At 32.9% G+C, this 21,879-nt stretch overlaps 1 protein-coding gene across 1 annotated transcript in view; it reads right to left on the minus strand.

Moving 5' to 3' along the window:
* Window positions 1–3,167: 3,167 nt before the first annotated feature.
* Window positions 3,168–21,879, minus strand: part of LOC115885720 — an 82,614-nt gene continuing 63,902 nt past the window's right edge. The window contains exon 2 of the mRNA XM_030904708.1: window positions 3,168–3,499. Coding sequence (XP_030760568.1) covers window positions 3,168–3,499 — 332 coding nt within the window. The remainder of the gene's footprint in view (window positions 3,500–21,879) is intronic.

The raw sequence follows: 21,879 nt of genomic DNA on the forward strand, positions 1-21,879 counted from the left end.
CTGAAGGAAGAAAAGTAACTGATGAATTTAAATATAAATGTTTGGCGATATACTTTTCCGTACCAAAAATATACAAGATGCTCTTGACAAATCTATTTTGTCTACCACGTTCAGAGACCCAGAGACACTAAGAAAATGATATATGACATCGATATCAAACCTGGCTTAGAAAATCTTAGTGTATTTGAGACTCTAAAAAGAAAAGTTGAAAGTTTCGATGAACCGGATGAACTTAATTGATATTGTGTTGGATGTATTGATGATATGAATACCAAGTGCAATTTATTTTATAATAGTGGTCGTGATAATATTGTAGGTTTTAAGGACCAGGAGAAGGGGAGCAGAGAGTTTAAACCAGCTCGGGTGTCTAATGTTGTGGTAAGTAGTATATTTACCAATTGGAAGCAATCCCTAGCTTATTTTTTACACTACATGCCCAAGTATACATTTGAAGGAAATTGTATTTGACGCAATTATTAAACTTAAAAATATTGGTATGGACGATATTTTATTAATAAGTGATATAATATAATACACTACCAAACCACTGTTATACTAAAAATGTCCAGAAAAACAAAAATAAAACTACAAAAACCAAATATATCACACAATAAACAAAAATAAAAAAACAAAATATATCACTCAAGAAAAGAACGAAATAAATTAACCCGCTCGCTACTGACTCAAAGCTGCCATAAGTGTTTGTTGTCGATGACAAAAACTACAACTGACTACGACACTGGTTAATTTCTGATGCTGGCATCCATAATGGCGGCGTGCGCAAGGATATGCGCGTAGCGTTCCCGCCTAAGCGAGTCGGCCTGCCGTGTGATTTATATGCCGTGGTTAGGTTAGGTTAGGTTAGGTTAAAAGTATGACATTATCTAGGAAGACTGAAGGTGGGTTCATACAGCCAAATAAAATAAAATAAGAATAAAATAAAATAAGAAATAAGGAATTCTTATTTGTGTGCGTTCATACAGTCAAATAAAATAAAATAAGAAATATATATTTGCTCATGCGCAGTACGATGAAGCTGGATAAAAGTTAACTTTTAGATTGTTTATAGTAATTTTACTATTTATAGTATATTTATTTATTCGTTGCCTACTATATTATACATTTTACTTATGTGAAATTATAAAATAAATTAAATCCAAACTGAAAATATTTGTAGGTTAGAATTAAGCGTGCGCCAAGCCGTTTTCACATAAAATAAAACAAGAAGTTAAAAGATAAAGACTTCTTATTTTATTTGTTATTTTATTTGGCTGTATGAACGCATGTACGGTATCCCATATAACCAACTTTCTTATTTTATTTTATTTTATTCTTATTTTATTTTATTTGGCTGTATGAACCCACCATGATTGCAGCATGACGAAAAGTCAGACGGCCTGCAATCAAAACTAATGCGCTGGCAAATTGCACCTTCATAGGAAACAGAGTCATAGAGCTGCCACAGTGAGGGAGGCAGCTCATCATTACCATACCATATCATTATCTAGGAAATTTTGAGTAATGTCAAAATTCAGAGAAAAGGGCCAGTCTACTATAAAATTGGTGTTACTTAAGTTTACCATACCAGTCAACATCAAAGTTAGTACCTAATGTACACATTATCTTCTAACTTGATATTTTTCACAAGATCAACTGTAAATGAAGATGTATGTCCACTAATAAATATTAGAGAAATATACTATACTTATTAACACTTTCTTTATGAACTACAAAAAAATCAAAAAGCAGATAAAATTAATTTTATTATTGTTCTACCCGCTATAAAATTTATATCTGCAAAGGTTGGTTTACACCAGGAGATTAATCTTAATGATACAGTAATAAAAATCGTCATAATAGACGTCTTTATTATGCGGTAAAGCGTAATAGAGATGGTCGTAAGAGTAATAAACGGATTTACAGGATTTTATAGCAATTTTATTAGCATTAAGTGCGAATCGAATTATTGATTGACACTTCCATTGAATGGCATGACTCGGATTGAGTTACAGAAGAAAAGAAATGAGTCTTGACAATTCCCCACATGATAATGAAAAATTGCTGTTTATATTTTTTTGTATAAGCGAGTTAACAATTATTTACACTCTGTTGCCTATCATCCGCTCCGCCTAGCTCCGCTTTCTAGGCATTGATAACGAATCATTTCAACCCTTCCCCATTTCAAAAGGCTTTCGACACCGTTAAAATATGGTCAATATTAGCAGCTCTACAAAATGCAAGAATAGACTTAAGATATACTCAAATCATTTAAAATATTTACCAGGAAGCAACAATGCACGTTAGATTAGATGCAACAACTACAAACAACAGAATAGTATTAGAGAGGGGTGTGAAACAGGGAGATATTATGTCACCTAAACTGTTTACTTTAGCTCTAGAAGAGATTCAAAAAACTGGAATGTAGTCATGGCCAGAACAGCGATTTTTTAATAACAGGTACAACCTGTTCCAGTTGCAAAAGATATCTGTTCCAAGAATGGGTGTCCTCCAACGGTCTAAGACACTCTAAAAAGATCCTTCAGTAGGCTGAAGCTGAGAAACAACGGCGAATGCAGATTCTGTGGGGAAACACCAGAATACCTTATCACTGAGTGCGCCGAGACGACGACTATTCGTGCCATGAACTTTGGTAAGGCTGATGTAGAGGATGGAGAGCTGGCCTCTGTGGATCCGTCTCAGATACTGGCTTTTGTTAAAGCCCTGAAACTCTATGATGAGTTATAACTCGTTATAACTCAAGAAAGGGGAACGCACAATAGATCTGTAAGGTCGCAGTGATTCACCCCCATCCTAAACATTCTACATTCTACATGCCACTTAAACTGTTTACTTTAGCTCTAGAAGAGATTAAAGAATTGGAATGTAGTCATGGCCGGAACAGCGATTTTTTAATAAGAGGTACAACCTGTTCCAGTTGCTAAAGATTCCTGTTCCAAGAAACCTGTTCCGGTTCCAAACTGTTTCAAAACTTAAATTAATACCGTCATTCTGTTTCGGTTCTTCCTGTTTCTTTGAAACCTGGACTTGGAACAAACTGTTCCAAGTCCTAAACTGTTTCACGTCTCAAACTGTTCCAAGTCCCAAACTGTTCCAAGCCTCAAACCACATGAAAAATTCCAGTTACATTCCTCTTTATATTTATTTTTCTATGCTAATTTGTATCGCAGTGTTTTGAAACAGCTGGAACACTTGAAACTGGGACTGTTAGAGGATGGCACGTGAACCTGTTCCAAGCCAGTTCCAAAACAAACTTGTTTCGAAAATAACAGATCCTGTTCCAAAGCATCATCACTACTGGAATGGTACACCAAGGGCATTAACGTAGATGGTATCAGACTAGACCACCTCAGATTTGCAGATGATATAATTCTAATAGGTAGCAACATCACAGAACTGGATAAAATGTTTAATGAATTACACCTATCAGCTACAAAGGTAGGACTGAACATAAACTTTAATAAGACAAAAGTGCTGAGATCTGAAAATTCCAACATATATCAGGTCGAAAATTGTTAGTCCACTCAACAAGGCTCTTATTCTCACAAACCACAAACATCGACACGAAGGAACAGTAAACGATTTTATTTAGATTACTTTTAAACTGAAATTATTTACAGCATAAATAGATTCCATTAAATGCATACACATGTTATATATTGTCTTTGTCAGATCAAATAAATAAAGAAATGCTTCAGAACAGAATTACAACAAGAAAACAAAATAATATGATTTAGTTAACATTAGATAAATAATGAGAAAACATTTACTTTACCTTTAATAACATTCTTTGTCACAAAACTCAAGAACCAAAATAATATCAATGCGTCTCGAATGGTAGTCTAGAAGCTATTATCTAACAAACATCACCTCTGTTCGTCGCCTGATTTTCCTCTCCCTAGTTTGTGAATAATATTTTTAAAAATCAATAATTTTGTTTATGTATACAGAGTGTCTTAAAAATGAATGTTTTGAATTTAAATAAATATGTCTATTTTTAAATAGGCGGTTCATCTCAACATTTTCCGGAAAATTTGAAAAAACTTTTTAGTGCCACTTGTTTATTCACCTGAGATTTCTCTACGGTGTATCTAAACCTTGCAGTGTTGCAACCTCCTATGTTATCCACATTCTACATAGTAAAAATTCTTCATTTATAAATTCATAGGCAAAAATCTACTCAAAAAATTAGGAATATTCTTCGGGCTGTTTTCGATATATTGAATTCTGAATTACGATAAACATTTTAGAAATTTCTTTTTTATGACCTTATCAATAATCTATTCATTTGTGTTTTGTTTGTTTCCTTTCATGTTTTTCTGTTTTATTTTTAAAATTTAATAAGAATTTGATTGCTTCGAGTGTCTTGAATTTGAAATTGTTGAAACTACGGCAACGTTGCTTAACATCGTATGACGCAAGCCCGCCACGACGGCGCGGCGCCTCAAAGGAGCTAAGGAGCTAAGTTGACCGCGGCACTCTTGGCAGACGGTTCAGCTGTCAATGAAATTCTTGAAATACATCGAAAAAATTGCGAAAAAACAAAATACGTATTTAAAATTGTTGAGTGAAACATGTATTTTCTTAGATTGAAAGTAGTTCGTAAAGTGACGATAAGAGACAATAATCCTCAACATTTATTCATTCAGAAAGGTATACAAAGTAATGTGCGTTTTTCAGGGTGTTTTGTAAATCAGTGGTTCAAATTGTGATTAAGCCTATATGGAAAGAATGTGTTAAAAATTTGGGACTGTTATTTTAGTAGTTATTATAATAGCATGTACAAGTAAAGCAGCACAGTGAAGTGTATTTTAATTAAGTGGGTATCAAAAAAGACTGCCAACTGTCACAGTTACATCGATCTGTCATAAGCATCTTTTTTTAATGTTGGGTAAGTTTTTTTTTATTTACTTTCTGTAATAATATCACAGTATTAGAAATGCAATGGGCACCTCTGCAATCTCTGCCAAACTCCTCAGGTGGCGTGATTTTATGACTTTTTTTAAGCATATACTTTCTTGTCCATATGGCAACACAGGGCGTCCAAATACCTGAGATGTGGGCTTGATTCGGGTAATTGGAGGTAGTTGGCGATATCTGCCGGCGGTTCTCAAAATGTTGCGATTATTTTTATAAAATTTCAAAGTTAAATAACTCGGTTATTTTCAATTTATTTTAAAAATAGTAAAGAGAAAATATGTTTCTTTTGATCAGCCACCCCTTAAAATATTTGCACTTATTTCTGGGACACCCTGTATAATTTACATTTCATTCTTTGGTAGATGGTTATTATTAATTTTATTTAAAGTCATATTTTTTGCTGTTAAGAGTCCGTTTCACTAGTCCGAAAAAGTAGCAAAATAAGCGTTCGGCATTTAACGTTTTATGTAAAACTCTGTTTTTACACAAATGAAGAAGGAAATTAAAGATAAAGGATTATACTCTATCCGTATTGTAACACATTTTTAGACAATTTCTTTATTTTTAAGATTTTGATGGTCAAACATCAACAAAATATTCCTTATATTTGGACTAAATTTTCTCGAAAATAAAGATATAATTTAAAATTCCGTTACAATACGGAAATAGATTGAAGTTTTGTGATTACAGTGATATATAATTTATATGGTTTTGTAATAAATTGCTCACTATTTTATGGCAAATGCTGAAGTTCTGCAAACCTTAACCAAGCCTTAATCAAAGCACGTGTGTTTGGAATTTTGGGTGTGAATTAACATGACAGGATCGCGCTAAGCCTTTGGCAGATTTCCGAAATATATATTTCCTTCAGCCACACACCCACTTTACCCGATTCCTGAGAGCGACCGGAAAGTACAGCGTAATAGACTCTTAAAATATTTTCCGATAATTCTTCCATAAAATAATTTTCTAAATTAATAATTTCCGAAACATTTTCCGATAACTATTATGACCCTTTAACTAGCATTGCACTAAATAAATTTTATGCTTCTTTAACATTTTAAAACAGCAAAAAGTATGACGTTAATTAAAATTCTACCAATATCAATCTCTCAAAGAATGAACGAAATTACATTACCATCGAAACGCGTTCTGATTTTTGACTTAGAAAAAATTCAACCATATTTCCGTGTTTTTTTTTTAATTTTTGTAGGAGGTGTAATATATACACGACATACAAGCGAGCCACAAAAAGTTATTTTTTTCCGAATAGAACATGCTATTTTTTAAACTCCACAAATATTTTTTTAAACAATTTCAAACATTCAAAACAATATAAAAAAAATTTAAAAGTAATAGCTTGTATGTAATTATATATCGAGAAACTATGGTTACGTGCTCGTTGAATTTGACACTTATGTCAGTTTAATAGTATATATATTGTTTATTACTCTTGTAGTCTAAGAGCTAGCACCGTTTTCGAGAAAGTATTTTAAGACGTCTGGCTCTTTGATATATCTTTTACTATGCTCTCTGCAACAGCATGCGGCCCGTCTGGCTGCCGATACCCGTTGCGTTTACTACTGCGCATCGGAAGAAGATCCTATATTTTTTATTAATTTAGTCCTATAAATTTTAGTATTGAATATAAATCGAACATGTCTCCATAGCGCAGTACGTAGAGTTTCCGACCAATTCACGAACCGAAGATTCAGAGTTCAAATCCGGGTCATGTCAAAGACTTTTTTACTTTATTTTCGTTTATATTCTGATAGTAAAGTATTAAATAATTCGGGTAATTAAAAAAAACAAATATTTAATACTTTACTATCAGAATATAAACGAAAATAAAAATAAAAAAGTTTTTGACCTGACCCGGATTTGAACTCTGAATCTTCGGTTCGTGGTCGGAAACTCTACGCACTGCGCTATGGAGACATGTTTGATCTATATTCAATACTAGAATTTAAAGGACTAATAAAAATATAGGGTCTTCTTTCAATGCGCAGTAGGGAACGCAATGTTTACCGGCAGCCAGACGGGCCGCATGCTGTTCTAGAGAGCATAGTAAAAGATGTATCACAGAACCAGACACCTTAAAATACTTGTTTTTCCGACGTTGCTAGCTCTCGTACTATTTTGCTTAGGCGTTAAAATGACTTTTATATATTGTCAATCACATCGAAAAAAATAATACTTTTGTGACGTTTGAAGAAGAAATATTTTTTTTTAGTACTCCTCTATGATATCCAATCGGTTGATTCAGATCGTTTAAACATGAGGAAATGCGGGACCTTATTGTTGGTGGGGAAGCTCAAAGTCAGGTGCTAGAGGAAATCCCCTCTAGTACTTCTAAGGAGCATCTAATTGTTTTGTCCTTGGCTGTAGTGTCGTGGCGAGGGCATTGCACCAAAACGTATAACGATGGCGGATGATACTACCCTGTACGACATACTAGGTACTCTCTACTGTCTGTAGCGACAAGCTCCTCGACTGTGAAGGGCACGGAGGGCTAAACCCCAACCGCGGAAGGGTGTACACCCTCTAAGGAGGTAGATGTTCAATCATCGGAGGAAGAACATCTGTTATCTTAAGTTAAGGGAACATCAAAGGAGGATGTTCCCCTCTATGGAAGATCCCCATGTATGATGAATTATAGACTAGGCTATAACTCAGAACTAATTCTTTAAGGTCGCGGTGATTAGTTTCCCATCTTACTCATTCTACATTCTACATCTCCAAAACTGTAAGAGAATGGGATAGTATAATAGGGAGATAGTATAATAGAAAAAAATATGGAAAATGAAAATAGTTGCAAAAAATGTAATAATATACCGGCCATTTGAAATAACAAAGGTGCTACTAATTTTGAGATAAAGCAGTGACTCTGTAAAGCTGAAAATATTTTAGATAGATAGAGCATATGCCTTTACGTAAAACTCCAAAAACAAATTTCCAAACAATCATCTATAATCCGTTTTTCATAAACGTCTAACCTACGGCGGTGAATCACTCTGTATATTCAGATTATCTTTAAAAGTCTGATACTTGTAAAACGGGACGGTAGGGAGTTCGGAAAGGAAAAAAAAACGAATTACCCGTTTTGGCCGGTCATTTGCCTTCCTGTCGCGTTTAAAACTGGACAAATACGGTCGCCTGGCCATGTCCGAATAAATTCCAGTCCACTCCTAGTCGATATTTTCCAAAGGGAGACGGGTTTCCAAACGGACGTGACGAGAAAACGGCCACTGTAATACGCAAGTTTTCAAAGTTTCGAAGAAATTCTCGCGATATTTTTAAACAGAACAAGTTTAAAACACATTGAAGTTCGCCTCACGTAGAAATGTAACTGCGCAAAATCGAAAATTGGGATATGCTATATTATAATACTAAAGAGAACTATTGAAAATATTATATTTTCTATTATATGTACTTAATCAAGATTATTGAAATAAGATTTTTGTTAAATATTTATTATTATATATTCTAATTTCTGTTTCTATTTGTAAAAATATTAAATATGAAAATTGTTAACTTATTTTTTTTTCAGGTAAGTTTCATCTGTATACTGAGCCCTCTTGAATATTAACTGTAAGTATATAAATAATTATAAAGTTTTTCAAGACATGCACTATCGAACAAAAGTAAAAGCAACTTTTATGATAAAGTCTAATATTTAAGTATTTAAAATGCAATAAGCAACTGGTGAAATCAAAACTTATATATTTTAAGTACTCATAGAAGGCTGCTGCCATAGGTAATTGTTTTCAAATGTCAGATAAGTTTGTATCTGATAATTTATTTCAACAGTTAATTTTATTAGCGCGACAAAAGTAAAGCAACTTTTTTGTTTGACATAAAAAAAAGGGTCTACAATAAATGTAAATTTATTTTTTTAGTTCTGCGGGCTAATTAAATCTTACAGCTTTCATTTTTATAAAAATAAATATTTCAAAAGGAAAACCAATCTGTGTAGATATAAAAAAAATAGCCATAAAGGCATTTTTAGCAGGGAAGAGTAATATTACGATTTCTAAGCAGTTTAACTTAAGCCAAAGTACAGGGTGACGAAAATATTTTTACGGTTTAATGCAAGAGGACAGGTTGGAAAAATTACAAAGTCAGGGAGGCAAAGGAAAACTACATTTTGAATGGATAGGAGAATCAAAAGAATTTCTCAAAATGACCCGTGATTGTCAGGACCAAGGATAATTGGTGAAATTCCTGAACTACAAGTTAGTTCAAGGACTGTTCAACAAAGATTAGTTGGGGCAAAACTGTATAGTAGACATCCAGCCGATAAACCATTGGTCTCTGAAAGAACTGGCTTTGCCAGACTTGCACGACGATACTAGAATTGGACAGTTCAAGACTGGAAAAAAGCATTGTTTAGTGACGAAACTTGATACAAAATTTGCAATTATATTTATATTATAATTGAAAATGCTATTACATTGTGTTTACACTTATTGCAATAGAATTGTCAATGATTATTAATATTTAATAGTCAAACATTAGATTAATTCAGTCAGTGTTTTTTTTTAATTCTTACCAAGTCTAGTAATAATGCTCATTTAAAAAATATAAAATAAATCTTTCTTAAATGGATTGTGTGAGTTGTTTTTAAATATATTTAAATCGGTATAATTGATCTGCGTAGTATTCTTTTCGAATAAATTTATATTTGTGGCGACATATACAGTGTCCCAGGCTAAGCGATGCATTAGAAGTTTCTAGAGAACCACAATATCTAGATCGGAGATTTTTGCACATCATTGTTTTACAACGAGATCTATCGGTTAAAAATATTTTCAATATGTATGGCACTTCTGGAAATACCGAAGTTGAAGCAAAACTTTTCTTATTTTAAATGGGTGCCCCATTTTTTATATTATAAATTCTCTGTAAAATTTTATGAATTTTGATATTAAACACTCTATACCTAACATTAATCGTTTTGAGAAAAAATATTTAAAATTTTGAACGAAAAAAACGCCTGGCAAAAAAAATATGTGTATAGCCTAAACGTCAAATTTAGTCATTACCACAGCCACTGTGACATAAAAGAAGACATGTGGCTATTTATTTCAGAAATTAAAATTGTTCAAATGTCATATAATAATGGCGGTAGCTGTCATGGAATTGAGCGATTAAAAAATTATCATAAATCATTTTTTTCAAATGGAAACCCACTTTTTTTATTTCACTAGTGAAAAAGCTTTTCAATTTGTTACTTTTTGACTATACATGTTCCTATACCTAAAATAAATTGTTTTTAAGATATTTAAGATTTAGTTTGAATAAGTATATTTTTCTTAATTTTATCTAGCTTCCTTTGATATTAAATGTCAAACAGTCAGACAATTTATTTCCATCTGTCAGAAAACGAATTATTTGAATTTCCTATATTATAAATACTGCCTGGTTAGGAGTTTAAAAAGTTTATTTATAAAAATATATCTCGTATTTTTGCTCTTTACTGATATCGTGATATCTAATAATAATTGATATTACTCATAACATACCGTATGATCGAAAAAAACAGCGCTAAGTTGGCTTGAAAATCATGAAGACATACTGCTTTTTGAAAAAGTGTCACTATATGACATGGCCAGATTTATTGTTTTACATCACGTGACATTTAAAGTCATAGCTACTGGTTAAAAAAAATATACGCTTTAAAACTAAATCTTAAATAACTTAAAAACGATTTATTTTTGGTATAGGAACATGTATAGTCAGAAAGTAACGAATTGAAAAGCCGTTTCACTAGTGAAATTAAAAAAGTGGGTTTGCATTTGAAAAAAATGATTTATGATAATTTTTTAATTGCCCAGTTCAATGACAGCTACTGCTATTATTATATGACATTTGAACAATTTAATTTTTGAAATAGATGTCTAATAAATTTTGAAATGTCTTCTCTTTATGTCACAATGGCTGTGGTAATCACTAAATTTGACGTTTAGGCTATGCACATATTTTTGACAGGCGGTTTTTTTTTTCGTTCAAAATTTTAAATATTTTTTTTCTCAAAAACTGTTAATGTTAGGTATAGAGTGTTTAATATCAAAATTCATAAAATTTTACAGAGAATTTAAGTGTGTAATAAAAAATGGGGGTACCCATTTAAAATAAGAACGTTGTTGTTAACTTCCGGTATATCCGGAAGTGTCGCCATTTTGAAAATATTTTTAATCGATAGATCTCGTTGTGAAACAGTGATGTGCAAAAAATCTCCGATCTAGATATTGTAGTTCTCTAAAAACTTCTAATGCACGCTCAGCCTGGGACACCCTGTATCTGTATACGGGTAAATGTATATATTTTGGGTAACATACGGGTTTATATATTTTTAGAAAAGAAAGTGGCAATCAGATAATAACAAATTATGAAATTAATAAATTTTTTATGTATAACCTACTACAAATAAAAGTAATATTTCATAAGTTATAGAGCAGGTATGCTCTTTTTCTTCAGAGTGGTGTCTCATGATCAAACTTAAATGTGATTAATAAAACCAATGTCAAGCCACTATAAAATTATTGTTTATTCTACCGGTTTCGGCTATATTGAAGAAAAATCGTTGTTCGTTTGACTAATGATATTTATGTATTAATAATAAAATAATATAATAAATTCATAATTAGCGTTAGTCAAACGAAATGCGATTTTGACAAAAGTCTAATGATAGCTGAATAGCCCAAACCGGTCACGAATAAACAATTTTAGAGTGGTTAGACATTCGTTTTTATTAATCACATTTAAGTTTAATATTTCATATGTGTAACAGTACAACTTGTATTTTAAATAAAACACTGGATTTCTCTCATAACTCCTTTATTACATCGTAGTATACATAACATATGTTTGTCAATAACATCATTGAATTACCGCAAATTTAGAACAACTTCCTCAAACCAAAACGACCATTCGACACACCTGATCGTACCGTTTATTCTATGTTACTAGACCGCATAACAGGGAACAGCGCATGTCCTCAAACCGCTACACTCGCGCCACAACTCACCAAAAATTTAATTCGCCCGATAAATAATCGGATAGGCAACACCGCACGCTGCCCGCCCTCGGTCAAGAATATAAATCCGGCAACATATTGCGAACGTAAGTGGGCTAGGGGGGATTGGATTCCCTGCTCTGTAAATGCAGATATTCGCCATGATCCCTGTCCGCCGTATATCACGGCCGAATGATATTATATGAACAGCAGTTGATATAGTACCTGAGTTGGGAAACAGCGTGAAATAAATATATCTAGTCTCAGTCTCGTGGGAGGTGTAAGGGGGTTTTTCTTTAAATTATTCTAGATAAAAAGTTTTGTTCGAACGTGGTCGATAATGTTTTAATTTGAGTATAATTGTGATATCAAAATTCTAGAAACAGTTATTTTTAAAAAATTAAAAAAAAAAACATCATTAATTAATTATGTTCTTTATATGCTTCTTTACATGGATCATTTTTTTCAGATTATGTTAGTTAATTTATATACAGCTAAAGAATGTCTATTACTATGCATTCTCCAATGGTGCTGCCACCATCAGAGATTATCGTAAACAACTAGTATGTACTAGCATGTATGTAATAGCGAGTATAAGGAAAAATTTATTATTTAATTAGATATTCTAGAGGTGTTAGAAGTATAATTTGTGAAAACTTAAAAGTAAAATAAAAGTAAATATTTTGATATTTTCAGAAGGTCTAACTTGTATTATAATGTAATATTATTCCAGTTAAAAACTTTTAAACAGTTCAACTACGGTAGCGAGCATAGCTTTAATCACCGGTTGTGGTAGTGGGGTCGTAATTGGGCTATTTGGCCATAATGAAATTTTTAAAGGTACATAATTATAATTTTAGAAGATGTCTGTAAAACATTTAATCACCTCGTCGATTAAAAAAGTATACCCATTAATATTGCAAACTATATTTTATCCCCTTATAGTATATTATGTCTATTTAATTTTTTGATTATGTAACGAGCACTTTGTGTTCTCACCTTTTCGTCGAAGTGTTTGAATCAATTTTTGCTTTGGATCAAATCGGTGAGAAACTATAAAGTTCATAAAACGTTGTTCTGGAGAGTTAAATATCCGGGAAAGTTGAGTTGGTTGAATGTCATTGCACCCAACAACGTTCTAATTACGCTCTCCTCCGCGTTATCATTTTTTCGGCGGATTTTATTAACATTTGAAACTATAAATAATAAAAAAAAAAAAAAAAAAAAAAAATATTTTCAGTTATTTTTACTACCCGAAAACAGCGTTACGTCAAACAAACCTCGTACCTGAGCATTTTATAGTTTCGATAACTGCACTAGCAAAACCCAATACTTTCTAAATATTAAGTGATGCTTTCTCGTATTTCAACACATTATTTTAATAGAAGAAGAAGAAGAAGAAGGAGGATTTTAAATAAATTGTATATAAGCTGCATCAGCTGCTCGGCCATTTCCAGTTACGTATTGCTGTAGTTACCTTGCTGTGAAAATGCCTTCAAGTTGCTACATTTATTTATTTATTTCCTGACATTGCTATTCGTATCACTTAAGTTTTGTGCTACGAGTTTTTAGTATAAATAAATAGTGTTGTGCTACTTTAAGCTGAAAAATGTTTACTTAAACATTGTTTAAAACAACATCGTTAGGTCCCAACTTCAAAAACCAAGACTCCTCCTTGGCCTTGCAGTTACCAAGTAGTGATTTTTGTCTCTGGCCTCTAGGGCTCAGTTTTTGATCCAGCTTTGGAGTCTTTGCTGCAGACTTTGTAATTTAAACTCTTTGCATTTTTTAATACATTCTACTAGAGGCATTTTCTACATGGAAGATCTTTAAATAAAGATTATTTTTAGTAATTCTATGGTAAATAAAACTTTAAAGAAAGAAGTTATTAGAAATATTTCGTTTCTTTAAAATTAGCAATAGTCGGGAAACACTATTTGTAATAAATCAACTCATTAATTTTCAACAAAGTAATTTTATCACATAAACGAAAAATGCAAGATTCAAAGAGTGTTGCATACTTGTCTTAACTTGCGGGAGTCTTGCAAATTCTGTCGGTCTTGGTCTTGTAGATCAGATGCTAGTAGTATTGGTCTTGATTTTGCTTTTTATGCAAGTCCAAGTGTAGTCTCCCTCATCACTACTCTAAATATATTGAGTGAAGGTCAATGTTACGTTACTCTAAGCACCAGGACCCGAGTATCACAAGGGTGACAAAAGACAGTTGAAATAGCTAAACAGTGATGTTCGTAAGTCTAGAACTCTTCTGCGGTAAAAACAATTAGAAAAATATTCACAGCACTCAAAGTGGGTGGCCAACAAATCTCTAAAATGGTTTATATCAATTATGATAAAAGCGGGCAAAAAAGTTCATAGTAGAAAATTCGCCAAAATTTATGATAAGAAGCTGAATAGGCAAAGTTGATGGTAATGACGGTAAAAACCAAGCCATGTGCAGATTTTTTCCAAACGACAGTACATATTTTACATTAGTGCAAACGTGCGGTTTTTTGTATTGGACATTTTTGTACGAAATCTCATATATCCCATTTAGAGCGTAATTAGGGCGTTGTTGGGTGCAATAACATTTAATAACTCGCAATTTTCCCGGATATTCAACTCTCCCGAAGCAACGTTTCATAGTTTCCCATACCAATTTGATCAAATGCAAAAATGGATTCAAGCAGTTCGACGAAACAAGTGAGAAAACAAAGTGCTCGTTACATAATCAAAAAATTAAATAGACATATACTATGACAGGATACAGTTTTTTTTTTAACTGGAATAATAAATTATATTACAAGTTAGACCTTCTGAAGATATCAATTATCATTTTTAGAATTTTTACAAATTATACTTCCTAACACTTTTAGAATAATTAAATAATAAATTTTTCGTATTCTCGCTATTTAAACCCGTGTATTTGTAAGTACTAGTTGTTAACGAGATTCTTCGATAGTGGCAGCACCGGCGGAGAATGCACCAAGCCTATACTTCAACGTTGAATGAAGAGACAAGAAATTATTGTAATATCGGTTTTTATTATTTAAAATTCCATTAGTGATTAACAATTTTAGTATAAATTTAATTAAAAGAAGACAAGAATCCCTTGGATATATTACAATAAAGGGTTAGTTATTAGTTTATTGTTAATGGTAAACGTTTAAATAGAATCCAAAGCCTTCAAAAAAACAATGCAGCATCGGACGCACAGATTGAATAGGTAGTATAAAAAATAACTTTCGTGGGATTATTCCCGGCGAGACCAGTAGCGTGCTGGGCAGGATTAAAGATCCATTCTGGGATCGGGCGACTGGGGGCTTAGGGACGCCCCACTTGGCCCCGTGACTTGCAGAATGATAAAAACGGTGTGCGACCTGGAGTTCATAGTTAGTGACACTGAAATATTCAAAACGGTTTATAACGAGAATCGTTATTTGAAATTGGCATTTATTAAGAATGTATTGCAATGTTGCAGCTTATCATGTCTCATTGTCTAGAATAGTAATTTTCATGTCCTTGTTATGAAACATATGCAGTGGCACAGATAAACTCCACGTTTCCTGGTCAAATGTTTTTTTTAATTACATTAAAATTGTTGAAAAATGTTACCAATTTTCAGCCATTTTGATGAAACAATTTTTCCGTGATTTTTAATCAATAGCACCCGATTCTCGTGATAAAAACAAAAATAACTGATAGTAACCTGTTCATTATTCAAATATTTATCTAGTACTAATATATTTATATCAATATTTTGAGTAAATTAATAGTTTTTTATGAAACTTTAAATATTGTTGTAAAAATATTGGCTTGCGTGATGCCATATATAGAATATAGAGGTAACATCATTTCTATACATTTTTTGTTTGACTTTCTTTAAAAATCAGGCCCCGCTATGGTAGTAAATTAGTTTTTATTATACCTTTTAATTTGATCAGAATCCAGAGGAGTAATATCTAACCAAACATTTCTGTAAGTAGGCTATGAAAAATACATTTTGACATTCACTATGGTGTAAATAAGTTCGCAGCACGTACAAATATGAATTTTATGTTGCCATAAATGCGGAAGTTAATCATACTTCGCATCACTTTTTGTCTATTTGCTACATCAGTTCAGTGTCAAAACTATTACAGTAAGAAAGAGGAAATAAAAGCCACGACACAACAAGAAATATAAGAAATGACCAAGAAGAGACAGAGAATCTACAACAAAAAGCTTTAACAAACATTGACGTGAAGGAAATAGCCAAGAAGACATGATGGTGTAAAAGAAGGTGTTAAAGTTAAACATACAGGTGCTACATTGAATGTGATGACAATGATTAAAATTAAAAGAATTCCGGACTTCCATTGTCTTTATTTATTTTGCTTACACAACGTTTCGATAAAAAGTATCACTGACCGTTATCAAGTGTGAACTAAACTAAATCCTGAAACTACTAAACTTATATACTACAGCCGAGCATTCACCCGTGAATTAAATGGGTGCAGCTCTAGTATATAAGCTCAGTAGTTTTAAAATTTAGTTTAGTATCACACTTGATAACCGTCAGTGATACTTCTGCAAAATTTATTAATGTCATGTTGAACTAAGACTGTTTTTCAATTCGCAATTTTACTTGCATGCAAGAAAAGTTGCAGTAACTTTTCATACAACATATGCGCATTCTGGCATTCTAATAATTTGCTGCAACTTTACTTGCCCTTGCAGATGATAGATCCGGACTCCTATAATTTTCAACTGATGGCTTGCAACTTTTGGTTATTTTCCTAGTTATTTTCAGATTACCCATTGCTTAACATAACGTCGCATTTATATTTTTAGTTTAATTTAATAAGATACGTTAAGTCTTTAATTGTCATTATAAAAACCCAAACAATCAATACTAAGTATAATCAATCGAAAACAAGCCAAATACGCGCAATTGACAAATAACGCGATCGTTTAATTTCCGTTAAGTTAGACATTGCGTATGAAACAAAAATATTTTAGTAAATGATGCGTATGCGTACTGTAAAGTGAACTGCAACTTAATTGAGGCAAGTAAAGATGCTGCAACTTTTCTTGCATATAAGTTAAATTACTATACTTATAATTGTAAAACGGCGTTTAAACATAGTGTCTAATTTAAATGTGATGGTTACTCAGACATGAACTTGACGATAACTGAGACAATTGCATTTGAGGGGTGACAAATAATAAAGGAATTTATGTTTGAAAGTAAATAATGATTTAAATTTGAAAGTAAATAATGATTTACTTTTGTATGGTATGGAAGCTTGGACCCTAAACGAGCTTTGCGTGCGGAAACTGGAGGCCTTCGAGATGTGGGCATACCGTAGGATGTTGAGAATACCATGGACAGAACATGTAACCAACGTGGAGGTTCTGAGAAGAAGGAAGGGCGTAGAGATCCTCAAGGAAGTGAAAATTGCAATATCTCGGCTATATCATGAGAGGCCCAACGTATGAGATTTTGCAACTCATAATCCAGGGAAAAATAGTAGGAAAAAGATCTGTTGGAAGGAGAAGAATATCCTAGCTCAGAAACCTGGGAAAATGGTTTAATGTCACGTCATCTGACCTATTTAGGGCCGCAGCTTCCAAGGTCAAAATAGCAATGATGATAGCCAACCTCCGATATGGAGACGGTACATAAAGAAGAAGAATGATTTAAAGTGAGAATTAGGGTTGCAAAAACTTAAAAATTTGATCTGAAATAATCAACTTGATTACTTGGTTACAAAAAGCCATATATCCCACATATTTTAAATACCGTATGACCGAAAAAAAAGGCGTCAGCGGTGGCTATGAAATGAAGATCGCTGTCATTTTATATGTAAAATTATGTGGAGAATGTCATCTATTGTGATTTCTAAGCCTACTGGATGCGTTTTTTTTCGATCATTCTGTATAACAAAGTGTTCCTAATGTCAAGAACACTGGTACAATAGTGATTTGCAATGTCTTGACCGATTTATTTACAAACATTTTTCTTTGAGTGCTATTAATAAAGACTCTGGAAATACAGCTTCTCGTTTTCTATTATTGATTCATCCTGTACATGCTTAATTTGAAACTATTATTTACACAGTTCCTGTAGTTAATAGTCTTCAAAATATCGGTAATTATTTTTGAGAAACAAAGAAAGTGATAAGCCTTATATGTATGTATGCTTTTGCGCCATTGGGCGTTCAAAGGAGACAGAAATTGTTGCAGCAAATCTCGCCCTTGACGGCTTTGGCGGATTATTAGGGCTTCCTGCTTGCGTACTGACTGAAATTTAATATGCTACTGCGTGCTGGGGAAATCGATATATCGAAATTGTCGGAAATATATCTACAGTAGTAATCCATCGAGAACGATTCTGGTGGTTCTATATAGGTTTACGATGAAAATGGATTCGATATTTTATACCTACTGATATATCTTTTGATGTATCAAAGATTATACATATATCTAATGGTAGTATAATATGCATTTTACTTAAAAAATAAATATAACATATACAAATAGTGTAATTTGGAGGAATACAAGACAACGTTTCAGACTTGGGCCTTTGAGTTTGTGACTCGTTTAAATTCAAAAGTAATAAACTCAAAACAAGTATTTTTTATTTTGTTGTAACGTTTTAATAAAACGATACTATTGGCAACCTAACATACACCCTACCGAATTAGTTCTGACTAATTTCGGACACTCTGTGGATCGTACTTGCCCTTGTCGGCGCAGAACTAGAGCATCTTTTGACCATCGGAAGTCACCATTTTTGATTCAGATTTCGTGGCGTAAACATCGACATACTTATCTGAAGTCATCCGAAAACGTTTAAACTTTTTAATTCTATTAACTTTTGGAATGTAGTCCTAGTAGTTCCTGGCATTTGGGGAAGGAATCAATTTTAAGTTTTCATGGGTATTTTTGTGGTAAGTTTGGTCTTCATCACATTTTTACTCTTTTGGTTCAACCTTATCTCTTTACAGATTTTCTAAACGTGGTTTTGGTTGTCCTGTCATGAATTTAATTTTTGAGTAAACCCTCAGCATTGTGAGGTAAGTTCTAAAATTTCTAAAATGCATTTTGTGCATAAGTTGTGTCGTTTCCAGGGTTTTACCGCCCAGTTACATGGCGAGTTATATGTCGTGATTGGTGGTTTGAGGTACGAGAGCCTGTATCTATGATCCATGTTTGATTTCCACATGGCTGGTGGTATTGTAAGGGGCTGTTCGAGGCTGTGGTAGATTGGGGATGAGCTCCCACACCTAGCGTCCACACACCATCCAGAAGGACGAGCCAAAGCCTGGAATTGCACCGGATAATCAGGCCAGATTTCACATTTTTTTAATAACTCATTTCAAATCTATTTACTTACTGTTGACGAATTACGTAATTAATTATGTAATTATTAGATATCAATTTTGAATTTCATTATTAAAATATAATTTTCTTAATTTTAAATATACAAATTTTTATATATTTTAATATCTTGTCAAGTATTTTGTGATGGTGTCACTTGACATATTTATTTAATTAACTTTTGATTGATTGACGGAATTATGTGCGCATACAACAAGGTTCATGAACTGCGTTAGTTTGAGGTACTTATTTAACTTTATTTTGCGTAATTTAATATTAATATGTCAATGATTTTTGATCAACAAAGCAAGTGAAACTATTTTTTTTATCATACATTTAAATGTTGATTACTTATTTTTCTTAAATATTAATTCATTTTAAAAACCTAACTTCATCCATCAATTACTGTCCTTGTCTAATATTTTTTTTAATTATAAATAAATTTAAGTTGGGGTAAAGAGATCTATTATTTCTGAGTGAATGTCCTGGCGCCCAATAATTATTGTTTTATTGATTAATTATAACACCTAATAAAAAAAAGAAAAAAAGAAAAAACGAACCTACGACTGCTCCCAAAGACGAAAAGCTGCCGTTTGCATTGTGTCAAGAAAACGTTACATTGTTGAAAAGAATTTTATTTTACAATTACATGCTTTTTAATTTATACAATTACGACATTTCGTATAGTTTTATAACGCATCGGATTTATAACGCGCGTTATCAGGTAGATACTGAAACTAAATATCCGACTTTGCATTTTTTAGCATGAATTCAAATTGCTTAATCGTAAAAATCCATTAATCCACAAATTTTGCCTCAAGGATTCCTGCATTGGTTTTCATTAGAAAAGATTTCCAAGCAAAATATAACAACAGTATTTAAATTCTCAGTCAGCTACAGTATTTAAATTCTGTCATATTATGTTATCGAGCAAACATTTTATGGTAAACTAAATAATATCAGAAAGAATCAGGCTAATATCCACCAGTATAATATTAAAACTGTTTTCTGGAAAGTCTGGAACTACAATAAGAAGTGGCTTGACAAAGAACGAAAACATCAAACACCAAAGGGAGAGGTAGATATTTTCAGTATTGTGAACTGTGTAAGCCTTATGTGGTGAATGTCTTATATGTAAGCATAATATACATAATAGTTTTAGACTCGATTAGTCCACACTTTATAATTGTTTAAAGAACAACATACCAATACAATAAAGGGTGAGCTCTTGCAAGCAACATCAGTTGTTAAAGTAAGGTGGTTCATTTTATTCATAACAATAATATTTTTTTCTTTGAATGTGGTAATTTTTATCTTCCAACCCCTTTATCTAATTTAACTTGCACAGCCTTACAAAACCTTAAAAATACCACTCGGCAAGTTACTGGAAAATGTCTTTAAGATATTAGAATGGGAAAATAATGGTCTAACCATCGAGGTGGACACCTTAGCCATCTTAGGTTCGCAGACGATATTGTCGTGCTGAGCACCGATATTCAAGAACTGAACACTAAAGGAGCTAAATGACCAATCCCAGAAAATGAACTTGAAGAAGAACATGCAAGATAGTAGACCCGGCTATAACATTACCGTAGACAACGTTGTTATTGAAAACGTAGACCATTATATGTATATATTTAGGTCATAAAATGAAGCTTGGTAAAGAGAACCAAAATACGGAGATCAAACGCAGGATCTATTTGACATATGTGGTATTTGGAAATATGAACGATATTTTCAAAGACAAAAAGGTGTCCATCAACCTAAAGAAAAAGGCTTGCGACAGATGCATCCCACCTGTGCTTTAAGTATGGCTTAGAAACAATGGCAATTACTCGAAAAACAGCAGAACAAAAAAAAACGAGCCATGGAGAGAATCATGTTAGGAGTCACCACGAGGAGAAAAATTACGGAACACCCACATACGTGAAAAAACCAACATTAATAGATGTTGTTAAAAGAGTGGCTAGTCTGAAGTGACAATGGATCGGATATGTGGCAAGACAGAAACCAGACCAATGGCCCCAAAAAGTCATATTATGGAGGACAACAAAAAATGTAGACCGATCAAAAAAGAGATGGGTTGATGATGTCAGAACAGTGACAGAAAGACATTGGATGAGATTGGCTAGAGCTCGCGAAACATGGAAAAACCTAGAAGAGGCCAAGATAAAGGAGGCCATGGAAAAACCTAGAAGATATCCAACACTCGATGGAACCAGGCTGAGAAAGAAGAACGACCTTAAGTAATCATTACTAGAGGTCTTGATACACATGCACCTGATATATGAATTTGTTCTTCTGATCGAAAAGACGGACCTTAGGGTACCAACATAGTGAGGCATCTCGATGCGATGCTCGCCGCGATGCATCCAACGCGCACTTACTCGCCGTTTCAAAACAGTGCTTAAACGTGCGCGACGAGCATCGCTCCGAGATGCCCCACTATGTTTGTACCCTTAGAGTACTATTATTAGCTACAAGCCTTGAATATCTACAATTAATTGCATTAGCCTTAAGCTAGGAAAGGCAATTTGGATTTTATAGTATGTACAGCGCAT

Source organism: Sitophilus oryzae, unplaced genomic scaffold (genome assembly GCF_002938485.1).
Source record: "Sitophilus oryzae breed Bouriz unplaced genomic scaffold, Soryzae_2.0 scaffold_41_pilon_pilon, whole genome shotgun sequence".
In the NCBI taxonomy this organism is placed as follows: Eukaryota; Metazoa; Arthropoda; class Insecta; order Coleoptera; family Curculionidae; genus Sitophilus; species Sitophilus oryzae.